Consider the following 19,706-nt stretch of genomic DNA (forward strand, 5'->3'; position numbering starts at 1 on the left):
ACTGAGCAGAAGGACCCTTTCTGAATTGGAGTAATTTCCATTTTTGGTAGACTTTCCTTGTCGAAACTTAGGGTCTAACGGAGTATATTACTTATGCCTGTTTTAACTTTTAAACATGCAATTTCTTGTTTTGTTGCATACAGTATTGCATCATTTTGTTTTGCATTTTATAATGAATTCTATGCAATAAACAAGGCAGTAAGCAACATAGATTTAATCCATCTGTTACTAGAAAAATATGTTTCCATCCACTAGATGAACATGAAAAAGAAGATTGCCAAAACAGTATGAACGGACTTTGGCAAAAGTACGACATTCAAATTCCAAATGGTGGGGGGAATAAAAATAACTACATTACAAAATGTCATATTAACTTTCACTGAACAGTCCCTTTCTGACATGAAGGGGTTTGTAAATGTCACAGAAGACCCATTTTGATATGTGAAATTTAGGAAAAACAAAGACTGTGGGTTTCGCTGTAACATCTGGGCCTTCTGCCAGCAAGGCTGACCAACATTTGTTTGGATGGCATAAGGATCAAGTTAATTTTAGGTAAATTGTTAATCTTATGTTGTTTTGTGGATCAACTGCATAATTTGAAGTCTTCAGGCCTTTAGGAACAAGTGGAAAAAACACTTTTTGTTGGAACTGGTGGTAGACATATGCAGCGGGTGACAAAGAGCACAAGTAGACATGGCATTGTTTCGAGGGGTCACAGTCCAAAAAGGTTAGGAAACATTGCTTTAAAAGACAGTGAGGCAAAATTCTTAGAAGCAGAATGAAAAACAATGTTGATACAGTGAAGATAGGTAGAAAATCTGTTATTTTTAATTGACATCTACCTGTCTCTTTTTCACCTCTGTGTCCTCCAGCGATGCAGGCACCTTCCATTCACTTCCTTCAAATGGCAGCATAGCTTTGACTCGTCTTTTTGGCACTTTGGAAAGTTTGGACTCCAGGCTTGCAGGTTCACTGCCTTCACCTGTGTTTTCTCCCTCTGCCCTCTGTGCAGTGTCAGCAACAGCCAACTGTTTATTGTCACCAGCAGGTATTTGTGTTGCAGTTGAGGCATCTACCTCCACAGTGCACAAGACTGAGCTCATTGTTTGCTCTGCAGCGTGACAGAAATCTGTCGTCTCCTCTTTGACATCCGCAAATGTTGTTTTTGCTGCATGTGCATCATTGAGTTGACATTCAGCAACAGGGCCACATGATTTTGAGGATTTCAACTCCCTATTATGCATTAATTCGTGGCTTTCTGACTTTTCTTTGCACAATAACTTGGCACTTGTGGTATTTATCTCCTCCAATTCGGTAGGTGATAATGCCAAGGGGTTTCCTGGCAGTGAGTTCACCACTTGAGACTCATTTAATGCACGGCTCTCTGTATAATGGGTTTTTCTGTCTGTTTCATCTGATTCAGAACTCGATAATGTTGTAAATTCTCCAGATTTCTTCTCAGGAACACTTGAAAATTCTGTGAGCTGTGCATCGCAAATTTTTGCCCCCTGTGAACATCTGAATACATCTGGACTGCTGGCTACAACATTGTCCTGTAGCCAGTACTCGGGCGTCTCCACATCCAACACTATTGTGAACACTTTATGTGACCTTACACCGATGTCCTCATAGTATTTCTCCATTTCTTGAGCATCAGGAGCTGTTTTAAATGTCTCTGATTTTGCTGCTAGATGTTGAGACACAATTTCAGTGCTAGAAAAGGGGAAATTGTCAGGCTTTGTTGCTTGGGATCTAACCAGAGGTGTGACATGGTGTGCTGAATTGATATCTTTGATATTGTCTGTGCATTTAAGTGACAGTTGTGAGTCCTGTGTTGAGGCAGTGTCTTCCTGCAATGGTTCAGTATTCTCTTGCCGAAATTCTTTGTCCAACTCCACTTCACCATGATATCGATTGATTTGTGAAACCTGTTAAATTGAACACAGTTAATCACCAAATAATCTCTTTTTACCATCATTATAAAAGTGGATGGTACAATTATGAAACTCACCGGGCATTTAGATAAGGTTTCAAGTACAGTTGTGCTTTCATTTAGAGCATCTGAAGCACTTGTCTCCAGTTCCTTTGTTAGTTTTGTTCCCAGACAGTTAAGAAGAAAGTCTTGTTCAGTGAGCACTTCATGAAGACCTTGTTGAAGACACAAACCCTCTTCAAGAGCTGCCTATGAGAGCACATACAGATTTCTAACGTCAGACAAATCATTTAATTCAACAATATTACATAATTTGTCCTGTGAGCAACTTGTATGAATACCCACAATGGCATGGCAATGCATCCAATATTTGTTAAGAAATTTCACTCAAAACCACACATATCAAGTAAGGGAATCAAGTAAGTCATCAGCAAATATTATCCGGAAACCATGAATGCTTGTACAAAATGTTGTGACAATCATTTCAGAGATATTTCACAGGATATGTGAACATTTTGACGGGTGGTTGGGCTCATCAAAGTTATTAGGATTTATCCTCTTGGCACACTGAATGTCTGTACAAAATGTCATGGTAATCAATCCTACAGTTGTTAAGATATTTCCCTTAAGAATGAAGCCCAAACCATACCTAGTTTACACAATGGTTGGATAAAAGCTGAAAATGCACATATTTTTAATAAATGGTTGTTGTATTATTTCATAGACATCAGTATAAATACCATACGTTAACAAACTAAGACCATCACTAAGAAGACTGGAAAAACAGGAATTGGATTTAAGCTTTCAGTTTTTTGGCTGAACAACATCTTTAGTAATGCCAAAAAGCAAACTTTGACAAAGTTAGCCTGATCCTCCCAGTAATCACTACCTATTATGTGCACCATGTCCTAGACAAAAGAGAAGCTATTTGCCTGTAGTTTTAGTTAGGAATAAAGGATGGATTTGTGGCATTTAGAGCTAAGCTCTACAAAATACATTAAAGTCCTGCTGGGTAAAAAAATCATGGGTTTTTGTCAAAATTGCCAGTTACACCAAATGTTTGAGTCTTGGTATTAACACAAAGTGCAGGCCTAGAAGGGTTTGGATGGCTTGTTATTTTTTACATTCGTGGAGCTACCCACTTGAACATGTTGTTCGTCAAGTTTGAAAGAACAGACAACAGCATGATGGGTTGACCTAAATTAAGCATTCTTACATTTTTTATTTGATTGTATTTCTCAAAAAGCCCCCCAGGCTACATTGTTGTATTTCATTTGTTACATAAAACTAATCATATTGAGAATGACTTTTATTTGACAATATTCATAGAATATGAATGTGCTGATGTGGTTTATAGGGATAAAGCTGGCCATGTCCTGCATTTTTCTTATTGACAACAAATCCCATGAAAAGGCCAAACTGTCTCCAGAAATGCACTTTTTACTGCTGTTTAAGTAATTTAAAATGAAAACTATAGTGCCAAGCTCATTTAGGAAAGTACTGAAAATGAATTATATATTAGTGACCTTTTTTTTACAGAGTTGTATTGTCTGAATGAATCGAGGGGCTTTGGAAAGAACATTAATATAGCAGAAAAAACATTATTTGCAATGTAAAGATATAGTGGAGTAATGACTACATGAGCAGAGAATGAGGTCGCTTTCCCTCTGTGTGTGTTGTTATCCATTCTATTCCGTGTTTTATTGACATAGCAGGGCCGGCCACCCCTGCCTTTTAGTGCATGTTGGAGCTTGTGAGTGTGCCCCACTGGTTAGCTCATGGCCACCGCTCTGCACTGCACTCTTCTACTGGTTACAGCTGATAATGTCGACCAGACCGACAGTGTCGTTGTAGCAGCGTAGCGCCCACTCTCAGTTAGCTCTGTCAGCCATGTTGCTGTAGTTTTGCACTGTTAGCGCTATGAGCATGTTGAGAGCCAGTTGGGGGCAATGGATACGCTCTGAATTTCATATTTATAACCTTTAACAGACAAACAACCCCATTGTTGGGTTGAACTTCCCAAGGTCATTTCTTACAATATATGTATAGAATAAGTGATTGAACAAATGGGATTTAATTTACTTCTTTGTCTCGGTTTGTTTATTGCAAACTGTGAAGATCAAAAAAAAAAAAAGGCATGTTAGATGAATGTGCATATTTGTTAATATTCTGGGTTTTAATAAATAGAGTCATAAATAAGGTTTGAACATTTTGGTGTGTTTACCTGGCTGGGTGATGATAGTTCAGCTTGTATTGTTTGTCTCCAATGCTGCAGCTGGTTGATGACCTGTCTCACTCTGTTAGCTGTGTTTTCTGCACAGGCCTGCTTCTTTTTTAGAAAGATTGACGTGAGGCTATATTGAGAATACGAGGGAGAAGAGAGAGAGAGAAAGAAAGAAAGAAAGAAAGAAAGAAAGAAAGAAAGAAAGAAAGAAAGAAAGAAAGAAAGAAAGAAAGAAAGAGAGAGATGGCATAAAAAATTACTTTGGGAGAATGGAAAGAGTTCAAATACATATAGCTTTCTGTCTAACACCCTTTTTCAAATAATTACATTCTGAATTCATTTTAATACATTTTCTATCAACTTGTCATTACCCCAATAATCCCACAGAAGAAGACTTCCTACTGATTGTGGTATAAAATAATTGTATTTTGAAATGAGGAATGAGGATAAGTACCTGTCAAGGTCTTTAGCAACTGCATCAACAGTCAAAGTGACTTCTGCAGGAAGAATTTCTTGTGTGCTGCTGGACTCTCCAGTCTTCTGCAGGTCGTAAACTCTTGCAGCCAACTCTGCCAGCCTGGTATCACAGTCCTGAGAGAGACAAATGCTTCTTTGATGCTTCTATATTCCCCCATAAACTTTTTGATCGGGGGAAAAGCAACATCTCATAGGATCTTTCAACAATACCTGTATTGTATACCACTGCTGTTTGAGCTGGCTGATATCAGGCAACTCTTCAGAGTTCCCACACAGATTTTCAGCCACGTCTTTCAGAGCCATTTGTAGACAGGTGACCTCTCCCTTCACTCGTTGAACTCTCTGGCTGTTGTTTTTTGTGAGCAGTGCCAGAATCCCTCTGATGCTACTGTCTAGTGCCCTCCTGTGGTTTTGGAAGTTGCCGACTTGCTGGGAGAGGTTGGCCTGGGCCTCAGCTGTGGAACTGGCTGTGATGGACTCCTTCAGTGATACAATTTGTGAAAGCTCTTTTTCTATGTGGGTAATTTCTTGTAGCAAAGCCTGAAAAGTTGAGAGAGGGACAGATAAAAATAAATAGAAATACAATAATGCTAGCTTAAAGTTGTGAAATATAAAATGTATCAGAGCTTGTTCCTGATTCATTGGGTCAGTTTACTTAATGGACATCACCTCCAGAGCTGGTGCATCAGTGATCAGTCCAGCTGAGCTTTCTTTTTGGGCTTGACAGGTTGACATCCTTTCCTGCAGGGATGTCAATTTATGGCGGCAGTCCTGCAGTGACTGGCCAAAATGTTCCTCGTTACATACATCTTCCTCCATGCGGGAACACACACCCTGTGGACATTTCAGACACACCAAGCCACAGTCAAACGGCACATATATCATTTCACAGACCTATTGTGATTATATGAATTCGGCGGTTCCTTCATCCCATCAGATCAGCACAAGAATCTGTTCATCCACCCAACCTGTCATGTTCTAAATGTAATTTTTTTCCTTCTGATTTCAAGCTTAACATGACATACAGTAGATATTAGTTGAACTTTGCATTTCTACTTCTATCACTTTGAGTGGCAGGCGTTTGACCTTTTGTTTGCTAATACCTTTCAACTTGCTTTTAAGTGGTTGTTTAACATTGTTATCCATCATTTTTAGCTTATTTCCTAACTATATATATTATTATTTGCCTATTTATTTCACTGTTATCTGTTACTCGTAAATATTTAGTAAATTTTAATTTAATCATTTTAAGTAATTAAAAGCAATTATTTATCTATTAAACCTGTTTTTCCATAAATTTTAGGTTATTATTTTACCAGTTTGAGCTTTACTTTTGGCAAATTATGACAACATGCTTAATAGATTTCATGCAATCTAAATGGCAACACATGGCTTTCAGGTGTTACAGTTGTCTCGTCTTGGTGGGGAATGTGTCATATGCAGAAAAACTAAATTAAAAAAATATATAGTAATTGGTTACAAAACTAAAGCTACCATTATAATACCGCTTTAAGTGTCTGAAATTGCAACTTTAAACCATTCATTTATTACTGTTAGCTAATGCATTCAACTTAAACTATTTTATTGTTATCCATTACTTTTAGTTAATTATTTAATTGTTCGTCCATTACAATTACCTAACTTTCTTTTAACCTGTTTATCCATTATTTTTTGGTAATTATTCCAGCCGGTTATCCATTACCGTTGGCTATCTATTTATATCAGTTTTCCTTTATATTTGGTTACTTTTTTAAACTTGCTAACTAGTTTACATGAATCCAAAATTGCAACAAAGTGATAACTGTCTCGGGTTAGTTAGTTTATGCTTTTTCAAATTAGATAAAATACTATACAATTTTCAATGTACCCCTTTAACTGCAGAAGTACCCCCTGGGTTCTGAGTACCCCTGAGTGAGAATATTTGTACTAGAACACGAAAAGTTTTACCTTCAGCTCATCCACCAGTGATAACCAGCAGGTCTCCAGATCAGCCAAGGATGGATCTTTCCAGATGGCGTCGCTGGTTCTTTCAGCCATCTCTCTCCTCTGTTCAGCCATGCTGGGCCAGAGAAATGAAGTAGGGAGCTGAGCAGTTCTCTGCTGCAGCTCCTCCACTCTGCAGCTGGCCTGCTGTCTTTGGTCCAGGTAGGAGGAGGTTAGGTCTGGATCAGCTTGTAGAACCCTGAAGCACCAAGGAAAACAAAGAGAGTAAAACTGACCATTCAGAATTTATGCAATACTAAAACAGAGTCGTCAAAGGGGGCAGACATCACAACAACAGCATCTTGTACCAAAAGACTGTTCAGTTGGATACAAACAAAGCGGGCTGGGATGAAGGTTTAGCCAGACAAATCAAGGAGTATTCAGTTATGTAGGGAGTGCTTTCAAGTAGGAGTTGTTTTATATATTTTATAGACATATAACAGTGTTAGAGAAGCAAGGTAAAGGTTTAGGTAGGTGATATGATGCAACTCTTAGTGATAAGGAGCAGATCCAGGAGTTGAGACAGCTGGTATTATTGGCGTTAAGAGAATAGAGACATCAGGCCTTCCAGACAAACAGTGTGGCCCCTGACAGTTTAGAATGTTAGAGAAACGAGAAAGAATGATCGGCTCTTAAATAAGAAAGTTGCTAGGAGCCAAATGCTGCCTTAACAGTGTGACCCTGTAATAGAGTCCTGTATTGGGTCAGGTACTTGTGGGTACCTAGAATGGTATTCCGTGTTTGGTATTGGTTAAACAAAGAACATGTAAGTCAGATTGTGTGCGTCGGTTAATAAATACTCCTATAGGCTATTGAAATGAAATGATATACTAATTTAAAATTTCTTATGTTTTAATTCCTCTGATTGCTTTGTGTGTTGGCTCTCTGTCTTCTGCGCCACCTGGAATACGAGAACCACTACAATCAGGTGTGTTACTAAAAGCCATCTTATCTGTAAATATGTTCTGCTTAATATCATGATCATAAGCAAAAAATATGAATTAAATAAATAAATTGTATATCCTGAAATAGTCTGTGAATGAGTATGTGTGAAATTGCCCAAAATGATCACTTTAAATGTGCTGCTTAAACATATGATTTGGACAGTGCATGGTTATTATAGGATTTGTGGTTTCGGGTTGTGTCGACGGGTCGTGTCGGGTGGCAAAACTAATTGGTCATACAGTGTGTGTGGGTGGCGGGGCAGGTGCTGTATTGCACTTTGCAATGCTGGAGCAGGTGAAGGTCTTGTCAATCATACCAGCTCAGAACTCTGCCCTGTATGGAAAAGTTATCTTGGAGCTCCCTACCTATCCATTTTAAGAGAGTTTAAATGTGCAAGAGCAAGAGACTGTAAGAGTCAAGGGATATAGCAGTACAGAGTACAGAGGCAACAGTCTCAGCAGGGAGGAAGTGGAACCCAAGGGAGGCAGTTTTACAGAGTCAGGCATCAGTTAGACATAGGGATCTATGTAAGGCAGGTACAGCATGGGTGTCAGGGGTTTGGATTAATTATACCACAACCTACTGTACATGGAACAAAGCATCAGCGGTTGACAGGAGGAAACTGGTAGCAGAAGAATGTCAGAGGCAAGAAGAGGCTGATAGATGAGCAAAAGCAGTCTCTCAGGCAAAGCAGGACCAGCGGATGAGTTTGGAAAGTGTAGAAAAGAAGAAACTTAGCTGAAGGGATGTGTGGGGCATGGAAGCATTACGTGCTTCCATTTCCCTCAAAATCTTAGTAAATGGATAGGTGAGGCTCAACAGTTCTTTAGGTCCAGGCAGAGCTTCACTTCAGGGTGTTGAACAAGCTTGTCTCAGAGGTTTTATCTGACTCCACTCACCTGTGATGAGACTGGACTGACTGGAGAAGGTCCCTCCACTGCTCCTCTGTTTTCTGAATGCTTTCCTGAATGTCTTGTTTCAGGCTATCTCCATCACACAGTCTGTGGCTCAGATGATTTCCAGCAGCTGTGAGCTCTTCGAGGCGAGCCTCACCCTCTGCCGTCACACTTACTACAGCCTGAAATACATTATTTTACAGATTAGTTATTTAACACTTTACACGGCAATCGCACCAGTCTGTCACTGAAGGGACTGAAGAGCCTGTCGTTGAGTGTCTTGTTTTATCTGTGCATACAAATATGCCATACCCAAATGTTTCAGCAACAATGGACACTCCTTATTGAAGAACAAGTAGAAACACATGTAGATGAAAATAAACGAGAGATCAGTGGCAACGCCCTTGTGTGACATCACAGACTACGGTAACATCTGTCATTTTAAACCTACATGAGAACCCAGTAAAAAAAAACTTTTTATTTAAAATACTATTATAGTTATTAGAATATAATATACATTTTAATTTTGTTGTATTGTAGAATGCCCAAACAGGTGAGTCAGAGTTAAGGAGATATCCATAGAAACTAAGCACCCCAGTCAGAGTGGGTAATGTATTCTTACTTTGGCAAGGTGGAGCCTCTGCTCTACTGGATTCTTTGTGCCGAGGTTTTCCCCAAGTGGAGAGTCAAGAGTTCGTCTCAGATTTTCAACCCAGGATTGAGTGGACTTTAAAAGGGTCTGAAACACCTCAATGTCCCTGCTCAGAGAACTCTGCTTCTCCGTGGACCCACGAAGTACGTAGGTTTGAAAGTTGTGGTATCGTTCCAACAGTTTGCTGCTCTCCTCCAGCAGAGCAGACTGCTTAAGTGTGCTGCTTTGTAAGGATGACACAAGCTGATCCAGGGCTTCTGTTCTTAACCTAAAGGGGAAAAACAATGAACTACATTGATGCTCAGTTATTCACACATTAAAATGTTATTGCATTTGTCAGTGCAAGTTAAGCAAGGATGTATTAACATGTTAAATAAGAAGAGAGAAAAGAAGGCCGCAACCTGCAGCTGCTTCAGGGTGTAAAAGATTAAAACAAGATAAGAAATTCACTGACACTTAATTAAAAAGATTCATATTAAAACAATGTGTTAAGGATGAGGGAGCCTCAGTATCGGCAAACTCGGAGTAAAAGCTTAAGCTGTAATGCTGCACATTATTAAATAAGAAAAATATAAAATATGTGAAGATGCTGCACCTTATTGAATTAGCAGTTTGCTCCAGACCTTATCTCTTAAAACACTGTTTAATGAGGGTTACATGATTATGTTGAGACAACTGACTCATCCTTAACTACATGACATGTTTAATTAATGGAAATAATAAGAGGGATAAATAATAGGTAATTAATTATACGCTGAATCTACAATTTTCCAGCTTTTGCGTGACAACAAACAGTCATGTAGTTAAGGATGAGTCAGTCGTCTCTACGGAATAACAGTCTTAACAACTTCGATCATTGCTGACTCATCATAAATCCCAACATTGAACTACCACAGACTGCTCAAGTGTGCTGGATTACATTTAAGTTTCTACTACTTTCTACGCCCTTCTGGGTCTAACTGATCATATTTGCATTTACCTCCGATCATTTTTTCCATCTTTTGGAAGAAGCTACTATACCTTAGTGATAATATTGACTGTAGCCCACTTCAAACTAAATATACAGAATATAAGAGTGCACACTGCCTGATAACATAAATAAACGTTAAGTCTAGACCTCCAATTCTTTGCTTATTTCCACACAGAGCTGGAAAGCATAGATCTGAATTCAGAAAACGGTTACCTTTGTTGAAGTGTTTCCTCTTGCAGGAGACTAAGGTCATCCTCCTCCGCTGCTTTTCCCTCAACGTCTTCCAACCATTGTCGAAAGTGCTCCCCTTCCCTTTGCAGCCTACAAACCACATACAGTGTAAATGCAGGCACGACACAGACTCATATGTACAGTATGCACATTACAGTGTAGCTTAAAGTGACATCATGTTGATAAAATGGTTCTACTGCAGAATAAAAGACAGACTTTAGAGAATAAATTGAACTCGTCCCGCTGCCTTATTTTATCTCCAGAGTTTAAACTGTATGATATTATTTCCTAAGAATCTGTATTTCAGGCTTATGTTTGTTACAGAGTTTCAAAGATAAATCTGGTAATATTCTGTAGTTTTGTAGTTACAATATAGTTTTTTTTTTGTGCAACCCTGTTGTACAATGACAATAAAACATTTAAATAACATGCGACTTGAAAATAGCTTGCGCAGCTATTAGACAAAAACAACAGAAGCAGCATCTGAACAAGCTCCAGAAATACCTTCCTAGCAGCACTCTTATGCTCCTACTGTAATGTCTAAACATATGTATGCATGCTACATAATAATAATCAACATTTCTGTACAAATAACATGACCGTTGAATTGACACATGATCGACTTGAACTTGTTACCTGTCCAGAGCCTGGATATTCCTCTCAGTCTGTTCTTCCACCTCAGTGAAGAGCTGGTGGGTGTTTCTGACTTTCTCCTGCAGCTGAATCCCATCCACAGACAAACTCTGTAGGCTGACTGGACTCGCTATGGACGCCATAACACGCAGATCATCCAGCAGACTCTCTGCCTGCTCATCCTGCGTCTGGAGCTCAAAAAGTAGATCCTTTAGAGAAACATAGGTTAATGTTAGTGATTATTAAAAGTTTCTCAGGACACTGTGTGTGGTTTACGATTTATGTTGCGACACATCAAATCTAAAAACTATTTTAACCTTGAGTTTTGCAAGAACTGTTGCAATATCTGAAGCACTGAGAGTGAGAAGGGAGTCTTGAATCTTCTGTAGGGAGTTGAAGCATTCAGCCATCCTGCCAGTAATTTGTCCTTTAGCAGCCACCATCTGCCTGTAAATGTCTTCAGCTTCAGAGACAAGCTCCTTCAACTGCTTCATCTTCTTCATTATCTGGGTTTCCACAACCTAGACAAAACAAAAATCAATCAAGAGAACCATCAGATAAACTGTATCCATCAGCAACATTTCAGCCTGAAACACTTGCATCCTAAACACAAAAGCGTCGTGCTGTACCTGCAGCTCCAGAGGGGGCTCTTTGCTTTGAAGCAGGGCCTGAATCTCAGTGACTCTTCGATGGAAACAATCCATATTCTCTTCTTGGGTCACAATCTCAGCCTGGAGGCATGTAGAGGGAGATGATCATTGTTTAAACAACTTTAGAAGTCTGGAGTACATTAAGCTTCTAATAGGACAGAGCAGACAGGTCCAAACATGTGTGTCATTACAGAACGAAACAGGAAGGCAGTTTTACCTGCAAGGCCCTGATGTCTTCCTCTGTCTCGAAGGACGGACACTGAGCGAATACTGTTAGTTTATTGGCGGTCCAGCTCTCCACCTCTACTCCCAGCTGGAGGACACCATCCCACAGAGTCAGGCCAAGGTGTAGGTTTTCTTGGTGGGAATCTGTTCTTTCGGATATCTGCAAGAATTTGAGTTGCAATGAATGCCAGCACTCATCTATTCATATCAGCTATGAAACTATTCTTCTAAAAATGAATTACAACAAAATGTTTAACAAACTTGTTTCTTCCATGATAGATGTATTTGAAAGCCCATAAGTTAACAGCAGAGAGCAAGAATAGCAGTATGTATGCAATTTGCAAAGAAAAAATACTTTAATATGTTTTGTGATACAAAAAATTTAGAATTGGTATGTTGGCTCATTCTAAAAGGCAAAAAAAACATAGGAAACAATAAAAGAAAATGTGTTAAGTTTTGTTGAAAAAAATGTTGAGGTGAAACTTTAAAGTGACTCACATCCAGCCAGCGGTCCATGAGAGCATCCGCTTCGTCCTCAAATGGGATGATGGTGCATTCTGGGATCCGACGCAAATGAGTGTGAAGCTGCCTGCAGACACTGCGGACCTCCTCTATGCCATTACCAAGACCATTCAGCTCTATTTTGGTTTCCTGGACCTATGAAACCCCACACACAAACACAATTCATATAAAACAGACTCAACCAAACAAACGAAGAACCAGAGACAATGATTTACCAGCGACACAGAAGGATTTGGTCTATGTTGACTGACTTTTACTAGTAAGTATACATAAAAAAACAGATCGCTTCCTTAATCACCTCAATGTAACAGTGTTGTAGACTGTACCTTTGTGTGCAGTCCCTGCAGGTTGTCTTTCCCCATGTAGGAGGCCTGTTCACTTAGGGTGCTTTCTGCCCTCTGCAGTGTCCCACTCAACTCACCACGAATGCTCTGAAACCTCTTCAACAGCTTTGTTAGGGCGCAACACTGCTCCAGCCTGTATGTGATACATAACACAACACACACATGCACCAAACTCAATAAAGCACTACAATCTGACATAGTAGTTATTAATAAAAGGACTCAAACTGCTCCCTTTACCGTTCAGTGACAGCTTTTTTCGCCTCCTTCCAGACATCCTCCACCTCTCTGGTTTGACTCACATCAGGGATTCCTGATAGTGAGGATTCATCTTGTATGTGCTGCAGCTCAGCGAGGTGGCCAGCAAGACAACTTTCCAGCTCTGTCAATGCACGTGTCCTGCACGAGAGGAAACAATCATTAGGCAACTTGGGTTTTACTTTTTTTAACATTAATATTGTTTTTGCAGACCAGTCAGGCAGTGTTGTTAAATAAAATAATACAAAAATAATATTTAGTATATTAATAATAATAATAACTTTAATATAATAATAATATAAGTAATAATAATAGTATTCATAATAATCATTATAATAATCATATTAATAATAATAATTTTCCTATTTTATGTTGTGGTGCAGCTTTAAAAAAGACGGCATCTCTAAGCATTAGAGACTTGTTGCAACAAGCAGATAAAGAAATATATTTGTAGTATGTATGAGCTCTAATGTACAAAACATTTCTTCATTAATTTCTCCCCTAAACAGATTTTAAGTTAAGAGAGAAATCAAGATTTATAGGGTTAATACGACAGACTGAGCTCTAATAAACACTAAGACTTATTTGTTATTGGGCCCAGATCAGTGTTGTACCTGTGCTGCAGAGCAGGCAGAGAGGGCTCCTGTAGCCTCAGCTGCTCAGCTGCTCCCCTTATCTCCTTCAGAGTGCCTAACAAGGCAACTCTCCTCTGGACAAAACTCTCCTTCTTCTCTTCTCCGTCTTTCTTAACCTGGCTGCTTCTTCTACTCCTTCTCTGGTCCTCAGCTTTTGAAGCATCCCCTTCAGACTTCCGTGTTTGAGCCTTGTGCTTTTCCTCCCTTTGTGACTTTATATCATCATCTCCTTCCAGCCTACTCTTTTTGGCCGCCAACCCTGCCTCCTCTTCCATTCTACTTGGAGTGTGATACTCATGCTCCTGTGCTGCCCCCTGATGTGTTGAAGCCTCCCCAGTGTTTGTCTGACGTATCTCCACAGGATTCAACTCCTGGATTTGCTCCCTTCCCTCTGGAAATAGCTCTTCTTTACTCTCCCTCTTCTTGGCTCTCATCACTTCCTTCTCTACGTTCACAGCTTGTTGTGACAATGATGTCACCACATCCTGGCACGTCACTGTTGCACCATCCATGGTCAGAGTCATCCCCACGGCCTTTAAAGTGCTGTCAACACTATCAGATTGTTTTGTGGCAGTCTGCAACCGCTGCTGCATTGCTGCCTGCCAAGAGTGTGTCTCTTGCTCCCAATCTGCCTCATTTAGCTGTCTGCTGGGGTCCTGGTTTGCCAGCAGGGTTGGGATCTCAGCCTTGATTTCCCTCACTGTGGCCAGGAAGTGATCCAGAGCCTGGGCAGCTGATTGAACTTTCTCCAATTGCTGTCTGAGCCGTTCAAGATGATGGACACTGTTGTGGAAAGCCTGGCAGAGGGATGAAAGGGATGTGGCTTCAGGCCGCTGTCTTTCCCCTTCAGTGCCTCGCTCTGATAACTTTCTCACTTCAGACTGCAGTCTGCCATCCATCTCCTGGGTAATTCAAGAGGGATTGATAATTAAGTTTGCATATTTCACTCTCTAAATTGAAGTGTTAATTATTTAAGAAAACGCATAGATGTACCTTTAAATCAGATACCAGTCTGGGATCAGCCAAGGTGAAGGAGGAGATGTCCATAGACTTTCTGATGATCCGGTCCAGTTTTTCTGTGATCAGTGCCATCAAGTCAGCAGTATTCTCCAGAGATGTCATCCTGACACATACCAAAGTGAAAAATAAGTTGTTGTTATTATCTACAGTACTAACTATTAGCTAACTCCATCTGCTGATAAAGATCATACATTATAATTGAAAGCTCCAAAAAAACTAGTAAATGGGCCTTGAGGTGAGAAAGCTGTTTCCAGGGTCAAGAATAGATGTTGATACTCAACTTTTAGGTCAACATGGAAGACAAGTGCTAAAGGTACTCAAAGAAAAGTATAATGTGTATGTTTCCATGACAATTATGCAAACTCCATGTGCTTATAAAGATGATGTGAAATGATTGAAATCTCCCAACCAGCTACTAAATGAACCTTAAGGTGTGATGTTTTCAGGGTCAAGAATGAAGTTTGAAACTCATTTTATATCACCTTAACAGCCCTGAAGTTTGAAACTCATTTTATATCACCTTAACAGCCCTCGTTAATTATATTCTGCAGTGATGTTTTTACAAAAGAACACTTGATACAATGATAAATAAAAGATCATATATATATATATATATATATATATATATATATTATATATATATATATATATATATATATATATATATATATATGAATGGTTTACGGATTAAAAACAATAATTCTATTATCATTATTATCATCATCATCATCATCATCATCATCATCATCATCATCATCATCATCATCATCATGTGCACTGTACCTCTGGAGGCACATTTGTTGTCCTCTCCACTGCTGAGTCAGCTGCTCCCAGTCTCTTTCAACGTCATACTTATCCTCCGTGGTCATCAGATGGGAGAACTGGGATTGCTGGGCATACTGGAGCTCAAAATCAAACCATAGTGCCTCTGTCTCTTGTTTCAGAGTCTGTTGAGAAGAAACATATTAACAAAGCAATCAAAGCAACAGGTTCATATTGTGAAGTTTGACCTTGTGAGAAAACGACTGCTCAGAAGTTTGGTTTCAGATTGTAAAAATGCACCAAGATGCAGAGAAGTACATGTGATAAATAGCTGTACGAGTATGATTTGAAAAGGTGAAACTCTAATGGGATCAAACAATTGCTGAATATGATTGTAAAGTGGTGCTTTAACTTGCCTGTAGTTGCTTCTTTTGGTTCTGCAGAGTGGAGATGGTGACAGGGTCTGAAATAAACTCCTCCAAATGTTGCTTGTTCTTCTGCAGTTGAAACTGAAATACCAAGCAGGACTTTCTGTACCTACAGAGAGAGATTTAGTCATTGTTTCAATATGACATTCTCTGACACTGAAAGGATACATGGGAACAAAGGCTGTGACACAAAGTTCATCTCACTTGTGTCTTTTATTATTATTTTACTATACGGACTTTTGGGTAATTATGTTGTTTAATTTAGGTAATACATGCAATAAAATACAGTATATTCACACTAAATTGTAAACAGTCGTTAAAAAGATTTAGAAATGGCAGATTTCAATTTTGGATTATGTTGTAATGTGCTAGTCTTTCAGGTCTAACTCTATTTCACATGCTGAATGTCCTCCAGACAACACAAATGTAAGAAGTGAGCAATTAACCCATACCTTTCCAGTACTTCCTGTTGGGATGAGTGCTCTTCCTGTGGGGGGGCGGCTGTCCCTGGGATGACGGTCAACTCTGCCTCCTGCTTGACCTCCACAGTGTTACCCCTGACAACCACCTGAGAGATGGTAGAGTTGCATAGAAACAGTCCAGTGAAGACAAGAGGAAGAGATGGAACCTCAAGCATGCCTATCCAATTACTGAGGATTAGTGGTCTGCAGCTGGTGCTGTGTCTTGCACAGATCAGTCCCAGCCAATGATACTGCTGAGCTTTTTTCTGACCAGGAAGGCTTAAGGAAAGGCAACTTAAAATGCTATGTATAAAGTAAATAAGATTAATTTACGGTAATTAACATATGCAACATACACACTCTAATCACAAGTCACATCATAGCATTTTTTATTTAACTTTGTGTTACCGTTTTACTGGAATGGTTACAGCAAAACTTCATATCTCATATCAAATTTGAAAATCAGGCAGAGTTTGAAGAAAAGAAAACTGAAGGAAAATGCACACTTTTTCTTATAAGGTTCTCGTTTTCACATATGAATCAAAGCAAGAGGTGAAAAGTAACATACTCACTCATTTAAAAAGGCACAGATTTTTGCTTACAAACAATGTATAGGCGCACACTAAAAGGGTCACAATAGAAGTGTGTGACAGTGTCTGTATCTGTCTCTATTCTTTTCAATTTGCTGTGTTCGGGCCATTTCTGGGCATATTATTCTATGAAAATGTAGTGACCAGGTGCCATATCATAAGCGCGCATCCAAGAGTTTTTTTGGAAATGGTGGACACAGCTCCTTTGTCCGCTTGGAGTTTTACCGTCTTATATTTGCATAACACAAATATAAGACCTAAAGAAGAGTGAATCTGAGGTTGGCTTTCGCCCACTGACAAGCACATTAAACATAACTGCAGTCAGGGATCATACACTTCTTGTTTCATTGAGAGGGGCCAACTTTGAATGTTGGATTTACAAACCGAAACCAGCAAATCCTACTTTCCCTGCCTTTAACTTTTTTCAATTTTTTTGCATTCTTCAGCGTCAGCATCCCAAAGAAGATAAAACATGTAGAAACATGGATGTCTAGGATTTCAAATAAATAAACTGCTTTTGAAGTGTTATTTCTATGATCTAAAGCATACATGACATGTGACTTATGAGTTTGGTTTCAACTGAGAGGATTGTGGGATGACACAGTACCACATGACTGTCCCAAATTATGATCTGCTGTTGAGTACAGAAACTGGTGTACAATGACATTCACATAGGAAATCCGAAACTAAGTTTTAATACAAAACTTTAATGCAATGTAGTCAATATGGAGGTGGCAACTTAAACTGAAGCTTAGAATCTAAACATCTTCTAAATCAAAGTGAGAGTGTACTACATCTAAAGAAAAGTGGACTGAAAGCACCTCCATTATGACCTGACACTCCAAAAAAAACTATTTATGTTTCTGTTACTGTTACTGTTACTTCACTTTGCATGATATGTGGATTTTTAAACTTAATATAAGATGAAAATGCAAATTGTGGTTTCTGGGAGCCCACAAAAGCTGAGTTAATCAAGAAAAGCAGTAATGACATCCATGTGCAAGCACTCATGTGTCCTCCTCCTACCTGTATGTGAGCTTGGGTTTGCTGGTTGTTCTCTGTGATGTTCAGTAGACGAGCTTTCAGCAGCTGCTCTTTGGCCAGAAGCGAGGGCTTTATTGTTTTCTCCGAACCGCAGCCTCTTTTTTGTGTTTGGTCATCCTCCCTCTCTGTTGGGACATCCTGAGATTTTAGATGGATGACATCAACACAAGGATGCACTGACGCAGCACCACACACAGGTGAGAGGTCTTGTTGTGGTCTGTCCACGCTTTGTTTCTGTGGGAGATTGTTGCGCTGCTGTGTGTCGGCCGACACGCCAGTCGCTCTCAGCGGGGCGTTTCCCCGGAGCTGCAGTCCCCTGCTGAGTTAAAAAAAAAGGTTTATCAGGGGGAGGTCGGGGCCAGTCAGTTAGAAACAATCAGTCCTAAAGGAATCTCATTAAGATTAATAGACTTGAAGGATTACAGAGTGACAATTGTTAATAAAGAAGCTGTCTGCTTCAATTTAACAATATAGCTCAACTTAAATTAAATTCACAGTTTTTAACTAAATGTTAAATAATGGGTACATTTATAAGCCACTAAATTCTGTCCAACTTTAGCCAACTTTAATATCTTAAACTAAAACCTGACGTACTTTATGTTTGAATGTACTAAATACTTACATCATTCGGGATGAACTTTAAAAGAGCAAATTCAAAGACTTTTTATTGATACAAGAAATCTAGCACTCAAACTGGACTTGAAGTGCCACATGATAACAGGAAAAATATGATCTTCTCAAGTGTAGAAAGGTTTGTAAAATGATTCATTTTCAAACCATTTATTTACCACATAATAGCTATCATCTATTATTCTTCAGGGTGTGTAATGGTACTTTTTTGACTTGCTGTGGTCCAGAGAGTTGTGGTTAGTTGATGAATGTGTGTGCTATGCAAAATAAATACTTTTTCCCAAAACTACAGACTCAATAGAATGCTTTGCTTATGAATGAATCCCTGTTACACTTGAGATTCAGTCATAAAACAAATCAAAATCAATCTGTACCAGTCTGAAGGAGTGGCTTGCTTTAACTTTGTATCAGAGCAGAGCAGCCAGTGAAAATACATTATTTATTCCTTAAAAGCAGATATTTCTAACATATTAAACCTCATTATGCAACTCCTTAGCATTATCTTACCAATAAGATGGGAGCACTGTGTCACTGGGTTGCGTTTCTTGATCTTCATCTGACTCCTTTAGTTGATCTGTTGCTAGGCAGGAGGATTGCCCTGGTGTTAGTGTTTCACACAGCTCTTGGAGTGATTCAACCTCAACAGATGCAGCTCCGTCCATGATGGCCTGGAAGGAGGAATGTGAACTTCTGAGAGACTAAAATCGTTTAGGCCTTGCCTTTCAATCTTTTCCCTAAATCATTCAGGTTGAAATACGGCACAAACAGATGTTAATGCTGTGTTATGGAGTTATGACAAATACCTGTTGCTGTAGCATTGAGACATTGTCAGTCTGGTCATTGGCTTCGTGCAGAGCGTTAGTTTGCGTTTCACATTGCACAACAGAAGACGAATTATTTCCCTCTCTGATCTTAGACCACAAGATGGGAACAAAAGCAGCCATTTCTCTGCGTACATCCTAAGTGCACAAACAAGCAGAAACTGCAGTTTTTAATGAAAATTAGTAAAGAAAAAACACAAGTGTTGCCAGGCTATCATGGTTTATCATAGCTGTTAAAGCTAAAGGTAACCAGTAAAATACTGAATTATTTGGGCTCTTTAGTTATGAATGTGTGCTACAGTGTTACATGATAACCAATAAATGAAGATATTGTAAGTAAAACACATTAATGTTAATATGAGGAACTTCTACTGG

At 39.2% G+C, this 19,706-nt stretch overlaps 1 protein-coding gene across 1 annotated transcript in view; it reads right to left on the reverse strand.

The window, feature by feature from the left end:
* The window catches only part of LOC129106898 (nesprin-2-like), an 85,494-nt gene that overhangs the window by 51,052 nt on the left and 14,736 nt on the right, over positions 1-19,706 (reverse strand). Inside the window, exons 24-48 of the mRNA XM_054618171.1 lie at positions 19,314-19,469; positions 19,018-19,178; positions 17,863-18,196; positions 16,238-16,353; positions 15,774-15,894; positions 15,379-15,542; positions 14,569-14,698; positions 13,555-14,477; positions 12,923-13,081; positions 12,668-12,818; positions 12,318-12,476; positions 11,812-11,979; positions 11,574-11,675; positions 11,262-11,465; positions 10,948-11,153; positions 10,294-10,401; positions 9,081-9,378; positions 8,462-8,640; positions 6,582-6,816; positions 5,304-5,468; positions 4,845-5,174; positions 4,612-4,748; positions 4,158-4,287; positions 2,012-2,182; positions 843-1,928 (exon numbers count right to left, since the gene is read on the reverse strand). Of these exons, the coding sequence (XP_054474146.1) occupies positions 843-1,928; positions 2,012-2,182; positions 4,158-4,287; positions 4,612-4,748; positions 4,845-5,174; positions 5,304-5,468; positions 6,582-6,816; positions 8,462-8,640; positions 9,081-9,378; positions 10,294-10,401; positions 10,948-11,153; positions 11,262-11,465; positions 11,574-11,675; positions 11,812-11,979; positions 12,318-12,476; positions 12,668-12,818; positions 12,923-13,081; positions 13,555-14,477; positions 14,569-14,698; positions 15,379-15,542; positions 15,774-15,894; positions 16,238-16,353; positions 17,863-18,196; positions 19,018-19,178; positions 19,314-19,469 (6,093 nt within the window). The remainder of the gene's footprint in view (positions 1-842; positions 1,929-2,011; positions 2,183-4,157; positions 4,288-4,611; positions 4,749-4,844; positions 5,175-5,303; positions 5,469-6,581; positions 6,817-8,461; positions 8,641-9,080; positions 9,379-10,293; positions 10,402-10,947; positions 11,154-11,261; positions 11,466-11,573; positions 11,676-11,811; positions 11,980-12,317; positions 12,477-12,667; positions 12,819-12,922; positions 13,082-13,554; positions 14,478-14,568; positions 14,699-15,378; positions 15,543-15,773; positions 15,895-16,237; positions 16,354-17,862; positions 18,197-19,017; positions 19,179-19,313; positions 19,470-19,706) is intronic.

The sequence above is a fragment of the Anoplopoma fimbria genome, chromosome 18, assembly GCF_027596085.1.
Source record: "Anoplopoma fimbria isolate UVic2021 breed Golden Eagle Sablefish chromosome 18, Afim_UVic_2022, whole genome shotgun sequence".
NCBI classification, from domain to species: Eukaryota; Metazoa; Chordata; class Actinopteri; order Perciformes; family Anoplopomatidae; genus Anoplopoma; species Anoplopoma fimbria.